The sequence below is a fragment of the Galleria mellonella genome, unplaced genomic scaffold (genome assembly GCF_026898425.1).
Source record: "Galleria mellonella isolate WM207_F2 unplaced genomic scaffold, CSIRO_AGI_GalMel_v1 utg65, whole genome shotgun sequence".
Taxonomy (NCBI): domain Eukaryota; kingdom Metazoa; phylum Arthropoda; class Insecta; order Lepidoptera; family Pyralidae; genus Galleria; species Galleria mellonella.
This window is the reverse complement of record NW_026442138.1, coordinates 6,181,378-6,207,180: the sequence shown is the minus strand read 5'-3', so window position 1 is coordinate 6,207,180 and position 25,803 is coordinate 6,181,378. Positions and strand designations below refer to the sequence as shown.

The following is a 25,803-nucleotide window of genomic DNA, read 5'->3' as shown; positions in this document are numbered from 1 at the left end:
AACAGATGCAGACCACAGACAGAAAAAGAGGTAGACCGGCCGGGAAGAATAGAATTCCGCTGACACAGGTAAGACCAGTTTAATTAATTACAGATATAAGATATTATTTTTATAATATTTTATACTAATTTTATTTACTTATTACATCGTCTACAGGATGAACGCCGATTTCGCAACGCTTTTTTGGAGCGAGAACGCCGAGCTACTACGGCAAAGGCCATAGTCGAGCTGGCTGAGGCGTTGGAGTGCGACCCCAATGTTGGTATCCTTTTGTTTATATATACATACAATATTAACAGTACACCATCTATTAGATATTATCAGTTATGTTATTTGTTTTGCAGATTTCTAGAGCGGACCTTTTGGCTGAGGCCATTAGCTACATACAGAGGATGTCGAAAGGTCCGATGGAAACAATCAGCCAGCTGACTGACACAAATAGCAGTCTTGAATTCCAAAGTATGTGTTTTATATAAATATAATTAATATAATTTTTAAATGTTAATGTTGTTTATTTATAGATTTTTTTTATTTTAGTAACTAAATTGAAGACGGAACTCAAGGATCGTGGTGTATGCCGTAAAAAGCAAAGTCGCGGAGAGTTCTAATGTAAGTCAATATTGTTTTGATATAAATTCATTAACTACACCTACCATGCTCGATATAGCTAAAAATTAACTAATATAAATTCTTCATAGGCGAGTCTTCGGCCGAAGAAGAAAAGAAAGGGGAAGGGGAAAGGAGAATAGAACCGGAGAGAATGTTCAGTATGTATCAACCTAACTCTTTTATTCAAATGCTCGTATTGTTTTACATTACCTATATTATTTATATTTTAAATATATGTTTATAATATTTCCTGTTTTATTTTTTCTCAGGACTCTGACTTCGGAGTTATGGACATAGGATCGGACGAAGATCTCCGATCGAAAAGCCTGAGTACGTATCGACTTTTGTTTTAATATGTATTTGAAGTTTTTAGTGGTTTCATTTTAATAATTAAAATTATAAATAATTTATGTTGTTACAGGTGATTTGCAGAGAGAATATTTGGGCGACGTTGTGTCTTTAATAATGGACTAAAGTCCTTTATTAGACGACACTCGAGCCAATATTCTCTCGACTTGGGTTTTTCGATGCGCTGTCGTCGTCCGACGCTCCGATTTCCGGTGTCCGACCTAACTCCAAGACTAAAGGTGCGATTCCAAATTAATTCTATTGTGGATTTTCACTGTTGAAGTGTCATTTGATTCTATTGTCAATAATTCGAATTCAAACATTGAAAAGGTAATATAACGAAAATATTTTGTTTAATGCTAATTATAACACAATACCTTATTTTGTTTCAGGTACTCTGACCTGACCCTGACCCATTAGTTAAGTACAACTAGATTAGGTATCTATGGCTGTTTCAATTTATATAATTTGAAGGGAACTATTCAATAGTTGAAAATGTATGTATTTATACAAAGAAACAATTATTTATGATTTATGAATTTATTTATTATTTCACAATTGTCAATTAAACCATCAACTATTATATTAGAGAATACTATTATTATTATTAATACTTATTTATTATAACTTATTTGTATTAAAGTAAAAATAAATGTACAAAATAAATTATGTCTTTATGTACCTGATTAATACAATAAAGGTCTCTTATATAAAATAGTTGTTTTATTTTCAACCGATTTCAAAACACCAGCATTCTAAATTTTCTATATATATTCTGTTGAGTGAGCATTTTATAATATGTTGTAGTTGTAGGCGATGCCAAAACATATACAAACTTTGCCACATTAGAACTTTAAATGTATTAATGAGACTTCTAGTAAATTATCTTTGGTATATAGGTAGGTATAAGTAGATGTTGTTATGATTAAACTAATTTAGAAAATCATTAAATCATTACATTCAGAATTGTAATCGAGCAATAATAAATAATATGTACCTACTAAGAATGGCAATCGAGCTGACAGACCATCTGATGGAAAACCGCCCACGGACCTCACAGGATACTCTGTCACATCCGTAGTACTCTTCATGTATTACCATAGTTGAGGAGTACGGTATCATGTCTCCGTCCCCTTTAATTTCACCCCAATATCTTACACTTCAAACCGAAACATAGCCATGCTAGGTCGGCAACATCATAACAGAAACATGGGTGGGGACAGAGGGTACCTACTCTACATGGAAACGACATTTGTACATAGTCTTCCAAAACTCCAAATCTTTAAATATATTCAAAATAAAATTGCACCCACATTAAAAAAAAGATGAAGCAAAAAATAAACTGATATTAGACTTTTAATTTAAGGAAAAAATTTAAATTTAAATCGGAGTCAATTGTTGCGTTATATGGTTGTTGATAGATTAGTATAATTTGTCAGTTGCTTACAGACGTTTAAGGATTGGTTGGTGATCCAAACCCTTAAAAGTATTTTAAATACAGATCTAGTATTGGTTTATTTGCTCTTCATTAGCTCATCATTTAATACAATATAACGTCTAACGGACTTTACGTGCCCATATTATTCCAAGTATTATCCTCTAACTGTAAAAATAGTGAGGAACATTGAGGGCTTGTATCTTCTTTATATCAGCTTATCTATTATTATCAGCTCAGACACATGGCATGATGATTACCAGATGCAAGTTTTGAAAAAATGCGAAAATTCATCATCATCAGATCCTGACTTTGTAACAATGGAACTCATTCAGGAGTACATTGTTTCGATTAAAAAAAGATTTTTTTGAATTCATATAATGAAATAGATGGATAGTATTAAGAATTGTTATTTTTCTTTGACATTGTTAAAATATAGACAAGAATTTATTTGAATATTACTTTATTGTTAATATACAATGTAGGTACAGCTTTGAATCTTTTTATAGGTAGCTGGAATAGAGTAAGTACCTATTCAAGTAATTGTATTCCATAGACATACTCTTTATTGTTTCCGCCAAAAGATTTTTTTTCCAATGTCCGCCAAAAGATTACGGTAGTAAACTTATTATAGGTACAAACCTTTACAAGAAATGTTCACAAATTGGTTAGGGCATTTTTGTGTTTTAAGAGGGTTTATTTCGTTACAATAAACTAAATACGTATTTTTTTTTCTAATAATATAATTTTTAAATAAATCTCATTATTCTAGACATATTATAGGTATATTACAAATGATCACAAAAAATGTTTACTAGGTAATCAAGTACCTAAAAATAGTAATTATATTCCAGGATAAAACGCAATGAGTAATGCTTTTCAATTGCTGACCGGAAAATGGAGGCGTTTACATATTCGTCCGTTTTCGTTTCTCCGTTAAGTGTACCAATTTAAAAAAAAAATTTTTTTAGTCGATACAATATACTCCTGAATGAGTTCCATTGTTACAAAGTCAGGATCTAATAATGGAATTCCAAGAAAATCGAGAGCAACCATCAAATTCTATAGGCAAATAAATGGTGTTTCACATTTTTTCAAAACTCATTTAGATGTTTGCATCTGGTAATCATTATCTCATGTTTCTAACCTGATAATGGAAGGTGTAATTCTTCAATGGTGAGGAGTTAAAGAATAATACTTTAAATACTATATTCACGTAAAGTCCGTTGGACATCATATTCCATTAAGTGATTCAGATGAGCTGTTGAAGGAAAAATAAATTGATATTAGATTTTTATTACAAAGGACAAAATGTCTTTCTTGTCAGTGCCAAGCCTAAAGAAAATAATTATGATATATACCTACAGCTTACTTTAATAAAGAAACAGAATTCTAATGAAGTACGTAAATATTTTTAAGGATTAAATACCTATCCTTAAACGACTGTAATCAACTGTCAAATTATACAAATCCTTCAACAACAATATAACGCGTCCATTGGCTCCGACTTCAAACTCATTTTATTCTTTAAATTAAAAGTCTAATATCAGTTTATTCTTTGCTTTTTGGTTCTTTTTTTGATGTGGGTGCAATGTTATTTTTTTTAAGTTTTTTTTTTTATTTAGTGACCTTAATTATTTTAATACTAACGACCCGTCCCGGCTTCGCACGGGTGGACAGTTTTACAACATTTTACATTATTATCTGTACCTACCTAGCTACCAATTTCATAGATGTGCCCGCCCCCAACTGCTCCTCTTCCGCACCGCTAAAATAGGTACGAATAACAGGTAGGTACAACGCGACAGCGTTATTTTTTCTATTTCTATGAATTATTAAATTCGTAATATCTATTGAATGGAATAGCCGATTTGATCAATATGTTTAAAAATATAAACACAAAGCAGTAATTATCGCTGACAATTTGCTTTAATCGAAGACAAAAATCAATTGATTTTTGTCATGGTCTTTTTTTTTTATACCACTGAGGTGGCAATGGAATACAATTATTTGAACATGTACTTAATAACATAGTTTTCATCGTGGTGTTAGTAGACACTTACTATATGGGATGTACTTCTTATCTCGTCCAGTAAACATATAGGTACCAGCACCGCGAACGAAGTGGCGGGAAAAAGCTACTACGAGTACCTACATATATTCCAAGGTAATATCTGTATAAGAAGGTAGGAGTAATAAGACTGAATGTGCTTATCGCAGATAAGCACATTCAGTCTTATTGATCTTGTCGATCTATCTTTAAATAGCTATTTTTTCTTGAATACGTTGCTTTGTTACAGTTCTGTATGTTTCAAGTAACATACAAAACTTTAACAAAACAAACCTACTATCTTAGGAATTAACAAAAAAAATTTTCACAAATATTTTACGGCTCTATTTTTAGAGATCTATAAAGATAGGAAAGCAATTATGGTAAATATTACAATATTACCAATTGAAAGAACGTTTCATTATTATTACTTTTTGCATACATACTTTACAATTTTACACGCAGAACAATAAACAATATAAATAACAATAAAGGGTCACTATTGGTCGCTCGGGTATGAATTATGTCGATATTTTTTGTACAGTTGAAAAACAATGAGGATCTTGGAATATTTATACCTTTCAAGCACCTACCGAGTTAAACCGACATAGAATCGGTGTTCGTATAATGTTTTGTTTTTCATTTATTTATCCATAATAACATATTAATAAAATAGAGAAAGGATGTTATATAAAAGTTACTATTTGTGCCAAGCGCTAGAAACACTTATTGTTGGAATTCAACTGAATTGATCTCGAATGTTGGATTAATTTTTATTTATATAGATAATTTAAGAATCTATAATAATAAATATATATCTATTAAAAAATCCATGACAAGATAATATCGAGTGGAATTTCTACTATATACTTATTAGTGGATAAAGAATCACCAACCTCACTTTTACTATCATTTTCTAAATTAACTCAAACCACATATAACCCATCTAAGTAATTTGCACTTAGGTACCTGGGTAATTCTCATGAAATCTCGAAATTCCAGTCCTAGTAGTTTTTACAATAAACTTAACAGACTTAGGATGGTATTTTATTTTTTCAGAAAGAACATGATGAAGGCTAAAAATTTTGGTAATAACTTTGGAATCGTACGGGCATTTATGAGGAATAAAAAATATATAGTACATTGAAAATCATTCCCTCACTATGTCCCAAACTACAGATTAAAACTTTGTATGAAGTTATTATAGAAAATTTCTCAAAAAATCTGTTTGTAATTATGGCTAGTCTCTTGTAAATACAACAACTTTTTAAAATTTCTCTGAATTTAAGATCATAAATCATCAACAAGTTCTCTAATGTTGACTCAACATGTGTCCCATGAAAAATAATCATTCCCTCATATCATTATCAACAGTCGATAAGTAGGTATATTTATGATGACTTCAATAACATTATCATTAGTTTTTGATAGTTGGTAGTACGGTCACTTGTTCGGAATGGTGAATTGACCTCACGCTTGCTAGAGTACTTGTTGGAAATAAATATCCATGAAATTTTGTAAAGATTATATTTTAAACAATCATTCCATCACAGTGTAGAATAAACAAGGTAATTAAAATATTTGAATTTTGATGAAGTAGTAAAGTATGTTTTTGGAGGTAGAAAGTGTAGAGAAAACAGTTAGATGGTAACAAGAGGTTATGTTGCGAGATTTTTTAGGTTATGGTTTATTTTGTCATTCCCTCATCATCATTCCCTCATTTTGAATAAAAGTGAGGGAATGATGATTTATGAGGTAATTACTTTCAGACTGGATCAACTCGATTTTCGTACATGTTTGCTTATAGAAGCTTTTTAATTACCATTTTGCCTTATTTTAGAGTTAAACAATGGCAAGAAGTAAGAAGTTATCTGATGCTGAAGCGAAATTAAAGAAGAAAGAATACGATAAGAAACGTCGAGAGGAAATGAAGTCTGATCCTGCAAAATTAGAGAAACTTCGTGAAAAAGAAAGAGCTAAATATCTACAAAAAAAAAAGAAAGGCCAAATTAAATCTATAGCCACCATGAGTTCCAGAGAAAAGAGACTAAAAAGAAAAAATTGGAAAAAAAACAGTCGAAATTATAGAGACCGAAAAGCTAAAGTATGTAAGAATTTGACAGGGTCTGTTCATCAAAATGATAATCAGCGTAAGAGCATGGTAGCTATTCAGAGAAGGAAGCAACTAAAAAAGCGTCGAGCAATACAATACGCAAAAAGTGCCAGATTAGAAAAAAAATTGAAAGAGCAAACTCGAAAAACTGAGAAATTTCGAAAGAGATGTCAGCGGCAAAGTAAAAAAGTTTTGTCGTCCCCTGAAGCTAAAGTTTCAGCAATATTAAAGAATGTTCAAGTTCCTGGTATTGTAAAGAAGAAGCTTATTTTTTCAGAAGTCATTTGTAGACAACTCCAAAACAACTATACTAAATTGAATAAACATTGTGATAAGAAAAAATACTACGAAATTTTAAAACCAGATCTTCTAAAAAAACACAAGTTATTGAGCTTATCAAAATCATTTTTTAAACACGATACATACAAAAAGAGTGGATGTAGAAAAATAAATGCACAAATGATTAAAGTTAAACAAGACGTTGCAGATTTTTTAGAGAAAGATGAAAATTCCAGGATGTGTCCAGGTAAAAAAGATTTTGTCAGATCAAAAGGAACTGTGAAACAAAAACGTTTATTGGGTGACACAATGAAAAATTTGCACAAAAAATTTCTGGCTACAGTCGACTATGAAGTAAGCTTAGCAACATTCTGTAAATTTCGACCTTTCTGGGTAACTTGGGCAAGTATCAAAGACCGAAATACCTGTCAATGTATAATCCATGCAAATATGCAACTAATAATTATGAAGTTGCATGAAAATAAAGCGTTATCAAGTTGTAACTTAACCAAATTTTTGTCTACGATAACATGTGACGTCAATTCAACAAAATGTTTAAACCGCGTTTGTGAAGGATGTCAACATAAAATAATAGAATATGATCTTCGACAACCAAACCGAATAGTGACATACTATCAGTGGATATACGAAATCACTTCTTACGAAAAAGATGAAAAAATGAAGACAGTTCGTAAACCTGGTAAAAAAGAGATCAAGGTACCAATTAGAGACCTAATACAAAAATTAGAAGAAACATTGCCTTCGTTTTTGCAGCACATCGCCACGATAGCTCATCAGTATCAGACTATTTTAGAACTTAAAAGAAATTTGACTGAGAGAGAAGTTCTGATTCATATCGACTTTAGTGAAAATTATTGTTCTAAATATAACGAAGAGATACAATCAGTCCATTTTGGTGGAGCAAGAAAACAAATTACTCTTCATACAGGTGTTTTATATTTACGTGAAAATGATACTGTTATACCACACACATTGTGCTCTCTATCTGAGAATAATAGACACGATTCTATGGCGGTGTGGGCTCACTTGACACCAATTTTTGAATGGATTAACCATCATAATTCAAACATTGATAGAATTCACATTCTGAGTGATAGCCCTGTGAATCAATACAAAAATAAGTTCATATTTAATACTGTATCTCACCATATAAATGATTTATTTCCCGGGACAACATTCTTTTCATGGAACTATTCAGAACCAGGCCATGGTAAAGGTGCACCTGATGGCGTTGGTGGTACATTAAAAAGAACTGCCGACAAAGCTGTAGTTGAAGGTAAAGACATTGTAGACTTGAATTCACTCGAAAATATTTTATTGTCTAGATGTCCTTCAATTAAGTTGTTTAAAGTAACTTCTACTGATATCACAAAAATAGAAAACCTAGTCAAGCAATCAGATTCTATCCCAGCATTCCGTGGAACTCAAAAAGTTCGTCAATTTACATTTAACGGTGATGTATTAGAGTTTAGAAGTCTTTCTTGCTATAAATGTGTGGAAAAATGTAATCATTTTCATCTGGGATACTACTCATGTTCAAAAAATCCCTGTTCTTCAACAAAACCAAATAAAATGCAAACGCGTTCTCGTGGTAAACAACCTTTGAAGACTTTTTCCGTTGGTAATGACTCCCTCAACGATGTAACCTACGATATAGGTGATCATATTCTCATCAAGTGGAACGACGAAATTTATCCCGGAAAAATAACGTCGATTTCTGGAGATGCTGCTTTGGTTAAATGTATGGAAAAAGGAATCAAATCCTGGAGATGGCCTACATGCAAAGATGAAGAATTGTACCCCTGGACTGATATTTTACAAAAGATTCAACCTCCAAAACTGATCAGAAGAGGATGTTATTCAGTAAAGGAAATAAATCAGCTGAATTTGTGAGTATTTAGGGTTAGAATCGATTGCAAACATTGTGATGTAAATCTAGTTCCTGAGAGTTATCTCGTAAACAAACTTATAGGTTAATTATAACCTAACGTTTGGTTATAATATTCTGAATTTTGTTCAAAACAATGTTCAAGAATTTGATTAAGAGATTCTAAAAAGTTCTCAATAAGTAACATATTTTTGGTAATTTTATATTGATAATTTATTGTTTTAATAAAACTATGATTACTACTATGATAAGAAAGAGTTTTGGTATAAGTATTCTTTTAGTCGTCTTCAAGTTGCAATGTAAGTTTTACTTCCGAATTTTTAAGTTAATATAACCTAGTAGAATTCTAAATGTATTTAAAAAATAAATGATACGATTTCATATGAGCAATGAATATAAACATCATTTCCTCACCTCAGTCATCATTCCCTCACATTTAAATATTTTAAGGGTTCATAAATTCGTTCAAAACTCATTTATTCTGGGGACCACGATATTTTTCACTCCTAATTACATGAATAATATAAATTTAAGAGAAAATGAAGATCAATTAATTCAAACAATTTTCATTAATTTATTAATAGTTAATTTCGGGATTTCATGAGAATTACCCACCTATACAATTTTTCGAATCATTAATAGAATACTGCAGTCGCTTTTAGAGTATGAGTTTGTAATGAAAACCGACACAAGTTTGTAATTGGGATAAAAGTGAAGGAAATCGAATCAATTTAGAGCAATATACCTACTTGCCTAATTGACATTAGATAAAAATTTAAATAGCAAATGGCATTTGAATTTATATTAAAACCTAGATTAGATATCCAAGATAGATTATGCGTTATAACACGCATGTTTTGTTTGTTTGGATTTTTGCTTATTTTCTTCTAAAACGACATAACGAATTTTAATATCGGTTTTACTGACTTTTACATTTTTTCTTAATAGAAAGTTACTACGTATAATAACATCCTAATTGTGTGTTTGTGAAGTGAGGACCCAGGGCGGACCGTTTAGGTATATTTGCTAGCTGTGTACGTGACATCGCGGGATCTGCACATACTGTTTAATGGAGATTAAAAACACCTTATGTTATTTTCCATCGCCATTATTGCCTATGTGTGTATGCGCATAATCTTGCGACTATTGATTAAGCAGTTAAAGTGCCATGATAACAAACAAATAACTTCTTATTTATATTTTATTTATAATAATGAGGTACTTACCTAAAGATGTTGCTAATAGAGACTAAAGTCTCAACTAAAGTAAAGTCAGTTCGGGGGAAAGGGATTTTAAGTAATGGGGAGATTAGTCCCCATTACTATCAATATACCCTATTAGGTCGACCTCCACACGGTTCCCTCTGAAAACCATCGTGACTAATTTATCGTTGAATTCGTCACGATGGGCTAATTGACCTGCTTTTTCATCCTCACCAAACATTCCTCACTGTTACCCCACCAGTGTAGAGCGATAGCACAGGCGGGGTTACCATTCCATACCCATTAATATAAATGTTTGTATTATGCGGTAATCGAACTCGAACATTTATTTTATTTATTTAAGTACAACCAACAAAGCATACCTACATTTATATATACTTAAAATAGATGATAATAAGACGTCTCGTGACCTTGTAAACCGCGATCCCCACTACGGCCTGTGAGTGGCGCTTAGTGCGATGTTGGGCGTCTAGCCGCTCGCTCATTGGTCGATTATGTTCTTTTTATCTGTCATTTACATCATACACACTTTATCATATATTACTTCGTCATTTATATATATATATATATATATATATATATATATATATGTAATGTATGTCGAAACATACCGAATTTATAATACGATAGAGTCACCCATTGTTTTATCAGTGTGATCCATTCTTGTATTTTCTTTTATTTTTACTAAGTCTAGGTACTACTGTAAATTTCTGGGAAGGACTGTAGGTGCATATTAATAATGCACCTACAGTCCTTTCCAAACAGTAACATTCATATCCTCTTTACTATGACTACTTTTTTTAATGGGTGATAATGGTATGGTAACCCCGTCTGCGCTATTGGTATACACTGGCGGGGCACCAGTGACTGATGACTGATGAGGATGAAAGCTGGTCAGTTAAATCTATCCTGACGAATTTAATCACAATTATCCACGATGGTTTCCAAGGGAAACCACGTGGTGGTCGACCTGACAGGGTATATTGCTAGTAATGGGGCTATTTGACCCCATTACTAACAATCCCTTTTTCCCCACGCGCGCGTAATACCCCTGGTATTGCAAGCGTTCATAGGCTACGGTAACCACTTACCAACCGGGCCGTATGCTTGATTGCCACTTCAGTGGTATAAAAAAAAGAAAGCGATTTCTTGTAATTATTTTCTAAATTACAGGTAAAAACCTAATCTAACCTAACTTTATGGACAGGGGGAAAGGGATTGTTAGTAATGGGATCTAGAAGTTCCATTGCTGGCAATATTACCTATCAGGTCGACCTCGGTGGTTAATTCTCACGGAATTCTTCACGTTGGGCTAACTGACCTGCTTTCACCCTCACCTATCACCCTTCACTGGTGCCTCGCCAACGTATACCGATAGCGCAGGCGGGGTTACCATTCCATTTTCACCCATTAAAAAAAAAACTTTACGGACACTCATTATTATATATGGTTTCTTTCATACATGTGCTTATATTACTTGCATACACCCACTCTAACTTGCCTACCTTGCTTTGGAATGATATTTTTTGTTTGTATAAATAAAATCCTTTATTGGCTGTATTTATAAGAGACTTAGCATGTAAGTTATTTTTTGAACTGTGGATTTTTGTATAAAAAAATAACATTGTCACCCAGCGTAATTTAAGTTTATCTAGTTCATGTTATGTCCAGGCACTGCTCATGTCTATAGGCAACGGTTAGCACTTTCTATTAGGGGGGCCGTCAGCTTATTTGCCATTCTAATTTGCATAAAAAAGTTCCATGAAAATTTGTTTGAAAATTTTCATAATACCTATTGTACACCGCTCTACCCGATGATATTGATGCTCTTTTCCAATTTGGATTTACTGGAAGAGAATTCTTTTAGAGCCTTTGTATATTTGATTATCGCTGTCATATATTTATGTACAATTAGTGTGTACGATATAGCATTAAAAAAAATTAAAAAAAGTTCTTCACCGGTGAGTCTTGGACCAAAAAATAAAGGAAAGGGAAAAAGGACGGGGAAACGGAAAGGGAACCGGAGAGAATGTTCAGTATGTATCAACATAACACTTTTATTCAAATGCTCGTATTGTTCTACATTACCTACCTATATTGTTTACATTTTAAACATATTTTTATAATATTTTCTGTTTTGTTTTTTTTTTATTTTATTTATATTTTATTTTTTCTCAGGACTCTCACATAGGAATTATGGATATAGGATCGGACGACGAAGATCTACAAACAAAAAGCCTAAGTACCTATCAACTTTTTTTAAATATGTAGATATTTAAAATTTGTAGTGGTATAATTTTAATAATTCAACATAAATTACAAATTATTTATGTTGTTACAGGCGATTTGCACAGGGAAATATTGGGCGATGTAGTGTCTTCAATAAACAACTAAATTTTATTAAACTTATTATAGGTAGGTACAAACTATGACAATAAATGTTCACAAATTAGGGCATTTTAGTATTTATTTCATTACCATATACTAAATACGTATATTTTCAATGCGTCATATATATATATATATCTATCTATATATATATATATATATATATATCTATCTATCTATATATATATATATATATATATATATATATATATATATATATATATATATATATATATATATATATATATATATTCTAATTACATTAGTAAATTAGTCACCATTTAAACTAATGTTTTTCTTTTGTTAAAATGGAATATTATCGTTAAGTACTTTCCAGAATTGTGAACAATTGTTAATAGGAGGCGTCACAACAACCGTCATTAGGGCTGTTCCTATTTCAGAGATGGTAGGGATGAATAACAATGCGCAGGGGCAGCTATATAAGCTTAGGGTCTGCGAGTATTTGCCAATACACAAGTTAACTTTCAACGATACGTTCGCGCAGCAAAGACACTCAAGACGCAAGATGTCACCAAACGTAAGTTTCTTTAGTACAATATAATTTAATATATCACTTTCTTAGAATTACATGTTGACATTCCTATTTATTTATTGTTTAGAAACAACAGATGCAGACCACAGAAAGAAAACGTGGTAGACCGGCCGGGAAGAATAGAATTCCGCTGACACAGGTAAGACCAGTTTAATATTTAACAGATGTGAGATATTATTTTTATAATATTTAATGTTAATTTTATTTACTTTTTATATCGTCTACAGGATGAACGCCGATTTCGCAACGCTTTTTTGGAGCGAGAACGGCGAGCTTCTACGGCAAAGGCCATGGTCGAGCTGGCTAAGGCATTGGAGTGCGACCCCAATGTTGGTATCCTTTTTTTTATATATACATACAATATTAACAGTACACCATCTATAAGATATTATCAATTATGTCATTTGTTTTGCAGATTTCTAGAGCGGACCTTTTGGCTAAGGCCATTAAATACATACGGAGGATGTCGAAAGGTCCGATGGAAACAATCAGCCAGCTGACTGATATAAATAGCAGTCTTGAGTTCCAAAGTATGTATTTTATATAAATATAATTAACATAATTTTTAAATGTTAATGTTGTTTACTTATAGATTTTTTTTTTATTTTAGTAACTAAATTGAAGACGGAACTCAAGGATCGTGGTGTATGCCGTAAAAAGCAAAGTCGCGGAGAGTTCTAATGTAAGTCAATATTGTTTTGATATAAATTCATTAACTACACCTACCATGCTCGATATAGCTAAAAATTAACTAATATAAATTCTTCATAGGCGAGTCTTCGGCCGAAGAAGAAAAGAAAGGGGAAGGGGAAAGGAGAATAGAACCGGAGAGAATGTTCAGTATGTATCAACCTAACTCTTTTATTCAAATGCTCGTATTGTTTTACATTACCTATATTATTTATATTTTAAATATATGTTTATAATATTTCCTGTTTTATTTTTTCTCAGGACTCTGACTTCGGAGTTATGGACATAGGATCGGACGACGAAGATCTCCGATCGAAAAGCCTGAGTACGTATCGACTTTTGTTTTAATATGTATTTGAAGTTTTTAGTGGTTTCATTTTAATAATTAAAATTATAAATAATTTATGTTGTTACAGGTGATTTGCAGAGAGAATATTTGGGCGACGTTGTGTCTTTAATAAAGGACTAAAGTCCTTTATTAGACGACACTCGAGCCAATATTCTCTCGACTTGGGTTTTTCGATGCGCTTTCGTCGTCCGACGCTCCGATTTCCGGTGTCCGACCTAACTCCAAGACTAAAGGTGCGATTCCAAATTAATTCTATTGTGGATTTTCACTGTTGAAGTGTCATTTGATTCTATTGTCAATAATTCGAATTCAAACATTGAAAAGGTAATATAACGAAAATATTTTGTTTAATGCTAATTATAACACAATACCTTATTTTGTTTCAGGTACTCTGACCTGACCCTGACCCATTAGTTAAGTACAACTAGATTAGGTATCTATGGCTGTTTCAATTTATATAATTTGAAGGGAACTATTCAATAGTTGAAAATGTATGTATTTATACAAAGAAACAATTATTTTATGATTTATGAATTTATTTATTATTTCACAATTGTCAATTAAACCATCAACTATTATATTAGAGAATACTATTATTATTATTAATACTTATTTATTATAACTTATTTGTATTAAAGTAAAAATAAATGTACAAAATGAATTATGTCTTTATGTACCTGATTAATACAATAAAGGTCTCTTATATAAAATAGTTGTTTTATTTTCAACCGATTTCAAAACACCAGCATTCTAAATTTTCTATATATATTCTGTTAATTAAGCATTTTATAATATGTTGTAGTTGTAGGCGATGCCAAAACATATACAGACTTTGCCACATTAGAACTTTAAATGTATTAATGAGATTTCTAGTAAATTATCTTTGGTATATAGGTAGGTATAAGTAGATGTTGTTATGATTAAACTAATTTAGAAAATCATTAAATCATTACATTCAGAATTGTAATCGAGCAATAATAAATAATATGTACCTACTAAGAATGGCAATCGAGCTGACAGACCATCTGATATAAAACCGCCCACGGACCTCACAGGATACTCTGTCACATCCGTAGTACTCTTCATGTATTACCATAGTTGAGGAGTACGGTATCATGTCTCCGTCCCCTTTAATTTCACCCCAATATCTTACACTTCAAACCGAAACATAGCCATGCTAGGTCGGCAACATCATAACAGAAACATGGGTGGGACAGAGGGTAGGGTATTGTATCGACTAAAAAAAATTTTGTTTTTTAAATTGGTACACTTAACGGAGAAACAAAAACGGACGAATATGTAAACGCCTCCATTTTCCGGTCAGCAATTGAAAAGCATTACTCATTGCGTTTTATCCTGGAATATAATTACTATTTTTACTTACTTGATTACCTAGTAAACATTTTTTGTGATCATTTGTAATATACCTATAATATGTCTAGAATAATGAGATTTATTTAAAAATTATATTATTAGAAAAAAAAATACGTATTTAGTTTATTGTAACGAAATAAACCCTCTTAAAACACAAAAATGCCCTAACCAATTTGTGAACATTTCTTGTAAAGGTTTGTACCTATAATAAGTTTACTACCGTAATCTTTTGGCGGACATTGGAAAAAAAATCTTTTGGCGGAAACAATAAAGAGTATGTCTATGGAATACAATTACTTGAATAGGTACTTACTCTATTCCAGCTACCTATAAAAAGATTCAAAGCTGTACCTACATTGTATGTTAACAATAAAGTAATATTCAAATAAATTCTTGTCTATATTTTAACAATGTCAAAGAAAAATAACAATTCTTAATACTATCCATCTATTTCATTATATGAATTCAAAAAAATCTTTTTTTAATCGAAACAATGTACCCCTGAATGAGTTCCGTTGTTACAAAGTCAGGATCTGATGATGATGATTTTTCGCATTTTTTCAAAACTTGCATCTGGTAATCATCATGCCATGTGTCTGAGCTGATAATAATAGATAAGCTGATATAAAGAAGATACAAGCCCTCAATGTTCCTCACTATTTTTACAGTTAGAGGATAATACTTGGAATAATATGGGCACGTAAAGTCCGTTAGACGTTATATTGTATTAAATGATGAGCTAATGAATAACAAATAAACTAATACTAGATTTGTATTTTAAATACTTTTAAGGGTTTGGATCACCAACCAATCCTTAAACGTCTGTAAGCAACTGACCAATTATACTAATCTATCAACAACCATATAACGCAACAATTGACTCCGATTTAAATTTAATTTTTTTCCTTAAATTAAAAGTCTAATATCAGTTTATTTTTTGCTTCATCTTTTTTTGATGTGGGTGCAATGTTATTTTGAATATATAGAGTAGGTACCCTCTGTCCCACCCATGTTTCTGTTATGATGTTGCCGACCTAGCATGGCTATGTTTCGGTTTGAAGTGTAAGATATTGGGGTGAAATTAAAGGGGACGGAGACATGATACCGTACTCCTCAACTATGGTAATACATGAAGAGTACTACGGATGTGACAGAGTATCCTGTGAGGTCCGTGGGCGGTTTTATATCAGATGGTCTGTCAGCTCGATTGCCATTCTTAGTAGGTACATATTATTTATTATTGCTCGATTACAATTCTGAATGTAATGATTTAATGATTTTCTAAATTAGTTTAATCATAACAACATCTACTTATACCTACCTATATACCAAAGATAATTTACTAGAAATCTCATTAATACATTTAAAGTTCTAATGTGGCAAAGTCTGTATATGTTTTGGCATCGCCTACAACTACAACATATTATAAAATGCTTAATTAACAGAATATATATAGAAAATTTAGAATGCTGGTGTTTTGAAATCGGTTGAAAATAAAACAACTATTTTATATAAGAGACCTTTATTGTATTAATCAGGTACATAAAGACATAATTCATTTTGTACATTTATTTTTACTTTAATACAAATAAGTTATAATAAATAAGTATTAATAATAATAATAGTATTCTCTAATATAATAGTTGATGGTTTAATTGACAATTGTGAAATAATAAATAAATTCATAAATCATAAAATAATTGTTTCTTTGTATAAATACATACATTTTCAACTATTGAATAGTTCCCTTCAAATTATATAAATTGAAACAGCCATAGATACCTAATCTAGTTGTACTTAACTAATGGGTCAGGGTCAGGTCAGAGTACCTGAAACAAAATAAGGTATTGTGTTATAATTAGCATTAAACAAAATATTTTCGTTATATTACCTTTTCAATGTTTGAATTCGAATTATTGACAATAGAATCAAATGACACTTCAACAGTGAAAATCCACAATAGAATTAATTTGGAATCGCACCTTTAGTCTTGGAGTTAGGTCGGACACCGGAAATCGGAGCGTCGGACGACGAAAGCGCATCGAAAAACCCAAGTCGAGAGAATATTGGCTCGAGTGTCGTCTAATAAAGGACTTTAGTCCTTTATTAAAGACACAACGTCGCCCAAATATTCTCTCTGCAAATCACCTGTAACAACATAAATTATTTATAATTTTAATTATTAAAATGAAACCACTAAAAACTTCAAATACATATTAAAACAAAAGTCGATACGTACTCAGGCTTTTCGATCGGAGATCTTCGTCGTCCGATCCTATGTCCATAACTCCGAAGTCAGAGTCCTGAGAAAAAATAAAACAGGAAATATTATAAACATATATTTAAAATATAAATAATATAGGTAATGTAAAACAATACGAGCATTTGAATAAAAGAGTTAGGTTGATACATACTGAACATTCTCTCCGGTTCTATTCTCCTTTCCCCTTCCCCTTTCTTTTCTTCTTCGGCCGAAGACTCGCCTATGAAGAATTTATATTAGTTAATTTTTAGCTATATCGAGCATGGTAGGTGTAGTTAATGAATTTATATCAAAACAATATTGACTTACATTAGAACTTTCCGCGACTTTGCTTTTTACGGCATACACCACGATCCTTGAGTTCCGTCTTCAATTTAGATACTAAAATAAAAAAAAATCTATAAGTAAACAACATTAACATTTAAAAATTATGTTAATTATATTTATATAAAATACATACTTTGGAACTCAAGATTCTTATTTATACCAGTCAGCTGGCTGATTGTTTCCATCGGACCTTTCGACATCCTCCGTATGTATTTAATGGCCTTAGCCAAAAGGTCCGCTCTAGAAATCTGCAAAACAAATGACATATTCGATGATATCTTATAGATGGTGTACTGTTAATATTGTATGTATATATAAACAAAAGGATACCAACATTGGGGTCGCACTCCATCGCCTCAGCCAGCTCGACTATGGCCTTTGCCGTAGAAGCTCGCCGTTCTCGCTCCAAAAAAGCGTTACGAGAACGCCGTTCATTCTGTAGACGATGTAATAAGTAAATAAAATTAGTATAAAATATTATAAAAATAATATCTTACATCTGTTAATTAATTAAACTGGTCTTACATGTGTCAGCGGAATTCTATTCTTCCCGGCCGGTCTACCACGTTTTCTTTCTGTGGTCTGCATCTGTTGTTTCTAAACAATAAATAAATAGGAATGTCAACATGTAATTCTAAGAAAGTGATATATTAAATTATATTGTACTAAAGAAACTTACGTTTGGTGACATCTTGCGTCTTGAGTGTCTTTGCTTTGCGCGAACGTATCGTTGAAAGTTAACTTGTGTATTGGCAAATACTCGCAGACCCTAAGCTTATATAGCTGCCCCTGCGCATTGTTATTCATCCCTACCATCTTTGAAACAGGAACAGCCCTAATGACGGTTGTTGTGACGCCTCCTATTAACAATTGTTCACAATTCTGGAAAGTACTTAACGATAATATTCCATTTTAACAAAAGAAAAACATTAGTTTAAATGGTGACTAATTTACTAATTTAATTAGAATAGATTAGAACGCGTCATATATATATATATATATATATATATATATATATATATATATATATATATATATATATATATATATATATATATGACGCGTTGAAAATATACGTATTTAGTATATGGTAATGAAATAAATACTAAAATGCCCTAATTTGTGAACATTTATTGTCATAGTTTGTACCTACCTATAATAAGTTTAATAAAATTTAGTTGTTTATTGAAGACACTACATCGCCCAATATTTCCCTGTGCAAATCGCCTGTAACAACATAAATAATTTGTAAATTATGTTGAATTATTAAAATTATACCACTACAAATTTTAAATATCTACATATTTAAAAAAAGTTGATAGGTACTTAGGCTTTTTGTTTGTAGATCTTCGTCGTCCGATCCTATGTCCATAATTCCTATGTGAGAGTCCTGAGAAAAAATAAAATATAAATAAAATAAAAAAAAAAACAAAACAGAAAATATTATAAAAATATGTTTAAAATGTAAACAATATAGGTAGGTAATGTAGAACAATACGAGCATTTGAATAAAAGTGTTATGTTGATACATACTGAACATTCTCTCCGGTTCCCTTTCCGTTTCCCCGTCCTTTTTCCCTTTCCTTTATTTTTTGGTCCAAGACTCACCGGTGAAGAACTTTTTTTAATTTTTTTTAATGCTATATCGTACACACTAATTGTACATAAATATATGACAGCGATAATCAAATATACAAAGGCTCTAAAAGAATTCTCTTCCAGTAAATCCAAATTGGAAAAGAGCATCAATATCATCGGGTAGAGCGGTGTACAATAGGTATTATGAAAATTTTCAAACAAATTTTCATGGAACTTTTTTATGCAAATTAGAATGGCAAATAAGCTGACGGCCCCCCTAATAGAAAGTGCTAACCGTTGCCTATAGACATGAGCAGTGCCTGGACATAACATGAACTAGATAAACTTAAATTACGCTGGGTGACAATGTTATTTTTTTATACAAAAATCCACAGTTCAAAAAATAACTTACATGCTAAGTCTCTTATAAATACAGCCAATAAAGGATTTTATTTATACAAACAAAAAATATCATTCCAAAGCAAGGTAGGCAAGTTAGAGTGGGTGTATGCAAGTAATATAAGCACATGTATGAAAGAAACCATATATAATAATGAGTGTCCGTAAAGTTTTTTTTTAATGGGTGAAAATGGAATGGTAACCCCGCCTGCGCTATCGGTATTATTAATATGCACCTACAGTCCTTCCCAGAAATTTACAGTAGTACCTAGACTTAGTAAAAATAAAAGAAAATACAAGAATGGATCACACTGATAAAACAATGGGTGACTCTATCGTATTATAAATTCGGTATGTTTCGACATACATTACATATATATATATATATATATATATATATATATATATATATATAAAAGACGAAGTAATATATGATAAAGTGTGTATGATGTAAATGACAGATAAAAAGAACATAATCGACCAATGAGCGAGCGGCTAGACGCCCAACATCGCACTAAGCGCCACTCACAGGCCGTAGTGGGGATCGCGGTTTACAAGGTCACGAGACGTCTGGGCAATTCATTGTGCCTGTGTAGGTAAATAATTTTTTTAACAAAGCTTCATATTCGCTATATATTTTCCATGGTGCAATAGCTTAACACACCGCCTTATCATTCAATGTTTAATTAAAGCAGCGTTTTATAATGTATATTATCATCTATTTTAAGTAGATATAAATGTAGGTATGCTTTGTTGGTTGTACTTAAATAAATAAAATAAATGTTCGAGTTCGATTACCGCATAATACAAACATTTATATTAATGGGTATGGAATGGTAACCCCGCCTGTGCTATCGCTCTACACTGGTGGGGTAACAGTGAGGAATGTTTGGTGAGGATGAAAAAGCAGGTCAATTAGCCCATCGTGACGAATTCAACGATAAATTAGTCACGATGGTTTTCAGAGGGAACCGTGTGGAGGTCGACCTAATAGGGTATATTGATAGTAATGGGGACTAATCTCCCCATTACTTAAAATCCCTTTCCCCCGAACTGACTTTACTTTAGTTGAGACTTTAGTCTCTATTAGCAACATCTTTAGGTAAGTACCTCATTATTATAAATAAAATATAAATAAGAAGTTATTTGTTTGTTATCATGGCACTTTAACTGCTTAATCAATAGTCGCAAGATTATGCGCATACACACATAGGCAATAATGGCGATGGAAAATAACATAAGGTGTTTTTAATCTCCATTAAACAGTATGTGCAGATCCCGCGATGTCACGTACACAGCTAGCAAATATACCTAAACGGTCCGCCCTGGGTCCTCACTTCACACACACACAATTAGGATGTATTATACGTAGTAACTTTCTATTAAGAAAAAAATGTAAAAGTCAGTAAAACCGATATTAAAATTCGTTATGTCGTTTTAGAAGAAAATAAGCAAAAATCCAAACAAGCAAAACATACGTGTTATTACGCATAATCTATCTTGGATATCTAATCTAGGTTTTAATATAAATTCAAATGCCATTAGCCATTTTAATTTTTATCTAATGTCAATTAGGCAAGTAGGTATATTGCTCCAAATTGATTCGATTTCCTTTACTTTTATCCTAATTACAAACTTGTGTCGGTTTTCATTACAAACTCATACTCTAAAAGCGACTGCAGTATTCTATTAATGATTCAAAAAATTGTATAGGTACCTAAGTGCAGATTACTTAGATGGGTTATATGTGGTTTGAGTTTATTTAGAAAATGATAGTAAAAGTGAGGTTGGTGATTCTTTATCCACTAATAAGGACATAGTAGAAATTCCACTCGATATTATCTTGTCATGGATTTTTTAATAGATATATATTTATTATTATAGATTCTTAAATTATCTATATAAATAAAAATTAATCCAACATTCGAGATCAATTCGGTTGAATTCCAACAATAAGTGTTTCTAGCGCTTGGCACAAATAGTAACTTTTATATAACATCCTTTCTCTATTTTATTAATATGTTATTATGGATAAATAAATGAAAAACAAAACATTATACGAACACCGATTCTATGTCGGTTTAACTCGGTAGGTGCTTGAAAGGTATAAATATTCCAAGATCCTCATTGTTTTTCAACTGTACAAAAAATATCGACATAATTCATACCCGAGCGACCAATAGTGACCCTTTATTGTTATTTATATTGTTTATTGTTCTGCGTGTAAAATTGTAAAGTATGTATGCAAAAAGTAATAATAATGAAACGTTCTTTCAATTGGTAATATTGTAATATTTACCATAATTGCTTTCCTATCTTTATAGATCTCTAAAAATAGAGCCGTAAAATATTTGTGAAAATTTTTTTTGTTAATTCCTAAGATAGTAGGTTTGTTTTGTTAAAGTTTTGTATGTTACTTGAAACATACAGAACTGTAACAAAGCAACGTATTCAAGAAAAAATAGCTATTTAAAGATAGATCGACAAGATCAATAAGACTGAATGTGCTTATCTGCGATAAGCACATTCAGTCTTATTACTCCTACCTTCTTATACAGATATTACCTTGGAATATATGTAGGTACTCGTAGTAGCTTTTTCCCGCCACTTCGTTCGCGGTGCTGGTACCTATATGTTTACTGAACGAGATAAGAAGTACATCCCATATAGTAAGTGTCTACTAACACCACGATGAAAACTATGTTATTAAGTGCATCTTCAAATAATTGTATTCCAGTATAAAACACAATGAGTAATGCTTTTCAATTGTTGACCGACTTTAAAAAAGGAGGCGTTTATATGTTAGACTGTTTTCGTTTCTCCGTCAATTATGTACCGATTTCAAAAAATATTTTTTCATTAGAAAGAGAATACTCCTGAATGAGTTCCATTGTTACAAAGCCAGGATCTGATGATGAAATGCTGTTTCCCATTTTTTCAAAACTTGCATCTGGTAATCATCATGCCATGTGTCTGAGCTGATAATAATAGATAAGCTGATATAAAGAAGATACAAGCCCTCAATGTTCCTCACTATTTTTACAGTTAGAGGATAATACTTGGAATAATATGGGCACGTAAAGTCCGTTAGACGTTATATTGTATTAAATGATGAGCTAATGAAGAGCAAATAAACCAATACTAGATCTGTATTTTAAATACTTTTAAGGGTTTGGATCACCAACCAATCCTTAAACGTCTGTAAGCAACTGACAAATTATACTAATCTATCAACAACCATATAACACAACAATTGACTCCGATTTAAATTTAAATTTTTTCCTTAAATTAAAAGTCTAATATCAGTTTATTTTTTGCTTCATCTTTTTTTGATGTGGGTGCAATGTTATTTTGAATATATAGAGTAGGTACCCTCTGTCCCACCCATGTTTCTGTTATGATGTTGCCGACCTAGCATGGCTATCTTTCGGTTTGAAGTGTAAGATATTGGGGTGAAATTAAAGGGTACGGAGACATGATACCATACTCTTCAACTATGGTAATACATGAAGAGTACTACGGATGTGACAGAGTATCCTGTGAGGTCCGTGGGCGGTTTTCCATCAGATGGTCTGTCAGCTCGATTGCCATTCTTAGTAGGTACATATTATTTATTATTGCTCGATTACAATTCTGAATGTAATGATTTAATGATTTTCTAAATTAGTTTAATCATAACAACATCTACTTATACCTACCTATATACCAAAGATAATTTACTAGAACTTTCATTAATACATTTAAAATTCTAATGTGGCAAAGTTTGTATATGTTTTGGCATCGCCTACAACTACAACATATTATAAAATGCTCAATCAACAGAATATATATAGAAAATTTAGAATGCTGGTGTTTTGAAATCGGTTGAAAATAAAAAACCTATTTTATATAAGAGACCTTTATTGTATTAATCAGGTACATAAGGACATAATTCATTTTGTACATTTATTTTTACTTTAATATAAATAAGTTATAATAAATAAGTATTAATAATAATAATAGTATTCTCTAATATAATAGTTGATGGTTTAATTGACAATTGTGAAATAATAAATAAATTCATAAATCATAAAATAATTGTTTCTTTGTATCTATAAATACATACATTTTCAACTATTGAATAGTTAAAATTAACACCATTCAAATTATGTAAATTGAAACAGCCATAGATACCTAATCTAGTTGTACTTAACTAATGGGTCAGGGTCAGGTCAGAGTACCTGAAACAAAATAAGGTATTGTGTTATAATTAGCATTAAACAAAATATTTTCGTTATATTACCTTTTCAATGTTTGAATTCGAATTATTGACAATAGAATCAAATGACACTTCAACAGTGAAAATCCACAATAGAATTAATTTGGAATCGCACCTTTAGTCTTGGAGTTAGGTCGGACACCGGAAATCGGAGCGTCGGACGACGAAAGCGCATCGAAAAACCCAAGTCGAGAGAATATTGGCTCGAGTGTCGTCTAATAAAGGACTTTAGTCCTTTATTAAAGACACAACGTCGCCCAAATATTCTCTCTGCAAATCACCTGTAACAACATAAATTATTTATAATTTTAATTATTAAAATGAAACCACTAAAAACTTCAAATACATATTAAAACAAAAGTCGATACGTACTCAGGCTTTTCGATCGGAGATCTTCGTCGTCCGATCCTATGTCCATAACTCCGAAGTCAGAGTCCTGAGAAAAAAAAAACAATATAAATAAAAAAAAAAAAACAGAAAATATTATAGACATATGTTTAAAATATAAACAATATAGGTAATGTAGAACGATACGAGCATTTGAATAAAAAAGTGTTAGGTTGATACATACTGGACATTCTCTCCGGTTCCTTTCTCCTTTCCCCTTTCCTTTCTTCTTCGGCCGAAGACTCGCCTATAAAGAATTTATATTAGTTAATTTTTAGCTATATCGAGCATGGTAGGTGTAGTTAATGAATTTATATCAAAACAATATTGACTTACATTAGAACTCTCCGCGACATTGCCTTTACGGCATACACCACGATCCTTGAGTTCCGTCTTCAATTTAGTTACTAAAATAAAAAAAAATCTATAAGTAAACAACATTAACATTTAAAAATTATATTAATTATATTTATATAAAACACATACTTTGGAACTCAAGACTGCTATTTGTGTCAGTCAGCTGGCTGATTGTTTCCATCGGACCTTTCGACATCCTCTGTATGTAGCTAATGGCCTCAGCCAAAAGGTCCGCTCTAGAAATCTGCAAAACAAATAACATAACTGATAATATCTAATAGATGGTATACTGTTAATATTGTATGTATATATAAACAAAAGGATACCAACATTGGGGTCGCACTCCAACGCCTCAGCCAGCTCGACCATGGCCTTTGCCGTAGAAGCTCGCCGTTCTCGCTCCAAAAAAGCGTTGCGAAATCGGCGTTCATCCTGTAGACGATATAAAAAGTAAATAAAATTAACATTAAATATTATAAAAATAATATCTCACATCTGTTAAATATTAAACTGGTCTTACCTGTGTCAGCGGAATTCTATTCTTCCCGGCCGGTCTACCACGTTTTCTTTCTGTGGTCTGCATCTGTTGTTTCTAGACAATAAATAAATAGGAATGTCAACATGTAATTCTAAGAAAGTGATATATTAAATCATATTGTACTAAAGAAACTTACGTTTGGTGACATCTTGCGTCTTGAGTGTCTTTGCTTTGCGCGAACGTATCGTTGAAAGTTAACTTGTGTATTGGCAAATACTCGCAGACCCTAAGCTTATATAGCTGCCCCTGCGCATTGTTATTCATCCCTACTATCTCTTAATTAGGAACAGCCCTAATGACGTTTGTTGTAACGCCTCCTATTAACAATTGTTCACAATTCTGGAAAGTACTTAACGATAATATTCCATTTTAACAA

At 31.7% G+C, this 25,803-nt stretch overlaps 4 protein-coding genes and 2 long non-coding RNA genes across 6 annotated transcripts in view; 4 read left to right on the top strand and 2 right to left on the bottom strand.

Moving 5' to 3' along the window:
- The first annotated feature begins 158 nt into the window (after positions 1–158).
- LOC128201985 (uncharacterized) lies at positions 159–1,476 on the top strand. The gene is made up of 7 exons (XR_008253547.1): positions 159–258; positions 345–459; positions 538–609; positions 699–767; positions 879–939; positions 1,031–1,196; positions 1,350–1,476. It is a non-coding gene; the product is annotated as an uncharacterized LOC128201985 (long non-coding RNA).
- Positions 1,477–5,429: 3,953 nt separating this feature from the next.
- LOC128202005 (uncharacterized) lies at positions 5,430–8,748 on the top strand. Its single transcript, XM_052900758.1, has one exon. The coding sequence runs from the start codon at positions 6,292–6,294 to the stop codon at positions 8,746–8,748; it is 2,457 nt and encodes an 818-aa protein (XP_052756718.1). The 5' UTR covers positions 5,430–6,291.
- A 4,094-nt stretch (positions 8,749–12,842) lies between these two features.
- Positions 12,843–14,648, top strand: LOC128201976 (uncharacterized). The gene is made up of 9 exons (XM_052900635.1): positions 12,843–12,892; positions 12,975–13,046; positions 13,135–13,236; positions 13,323–13,437; positions 13,518–13,589; positions 13,679–13,747; positions 13,859–13,922; positions 14,014–14,179; positions 14,333–14,648. The coding sequence occupies exons 1-5, from the start codon at positions 12,881–12,883 to the stop codon at positions 13,586–13,588; spliced, it is 372 nt and encodes a 123-aa protein (XP_052756595.1). The 5' UTR covers positions 12,843–12,880; the 3' UTR covers position 13,589; positions 13,679–13,747; positions 13,859–13,922; positions 14,014–14,179; positions 14,333–14,648.
- A 2,185-nt stretch (positions 14,649–16,833) lies between these two features.
- On the bottom strand, positions 16,834–18,652 carry LOC128201977 (uncharacterized). The gene is made up of 9 exons (XR_008253538.1): positions 18,590–18,652; positions 18,436–18,507; positions 18,245–18,346; positions 18,044–18,158; positions 17,893–17,964; positions 17,735–17,803; positions 17,560–17,623; positions 17,303–17,468; positions 16,834–17,149 (listed from the first exon to the last, which is right to left on the bottom strand). It is a non-coding gene; the product is annotated as an uncharacterized LOC128201977 (long non-coding RNA).
- Positions 18,653–23,616: 4,964 nt separating this feature from the next.
- LOC113519625 (uncharacterized) overlaps positions 23,617–25,803 on the top strand; it is a 46,105-nt gene continuing 43,918 nt past the window's right edge. Inside the window, exon 1 of the mRNA XM_052900428.1 lies at positions 23,617–23,628. The gene's annotated coding sequence lies outside the window, so the exon portion shown is untranslated. The remainder of the gene's footprint in view (positions 23,629–25,803) is intronic.
- Positions 23,875–25,615, bottom strand: LOC128201946 (uncharacterized). Its single transcript, XM_052900427.1, has 9 exons — positions 25,564–25,615; positions 25,410–25,481; positions 25,220–25,321; positions 25,019–25,133; positions 24,869–24,939; positions 24,717–24,779; positions 24,518–24,581; positions 24,261–24,426; positions 23,875–24,107 (listed from the first exon to the last, which is right to left on the bottom strand). The coding sequence occupies exons 1-8, from the start codon at positions 25,573–25,575 to the stop codon at positions 24,374–24,376; spliced, it is 552 nt and encodes a 183-aa protein (XP_052756387.1). The 5' UTR covers positions 25,576–25,615; the 3' UTR covers positions 23,875–24,107; positions 24,261–24,373.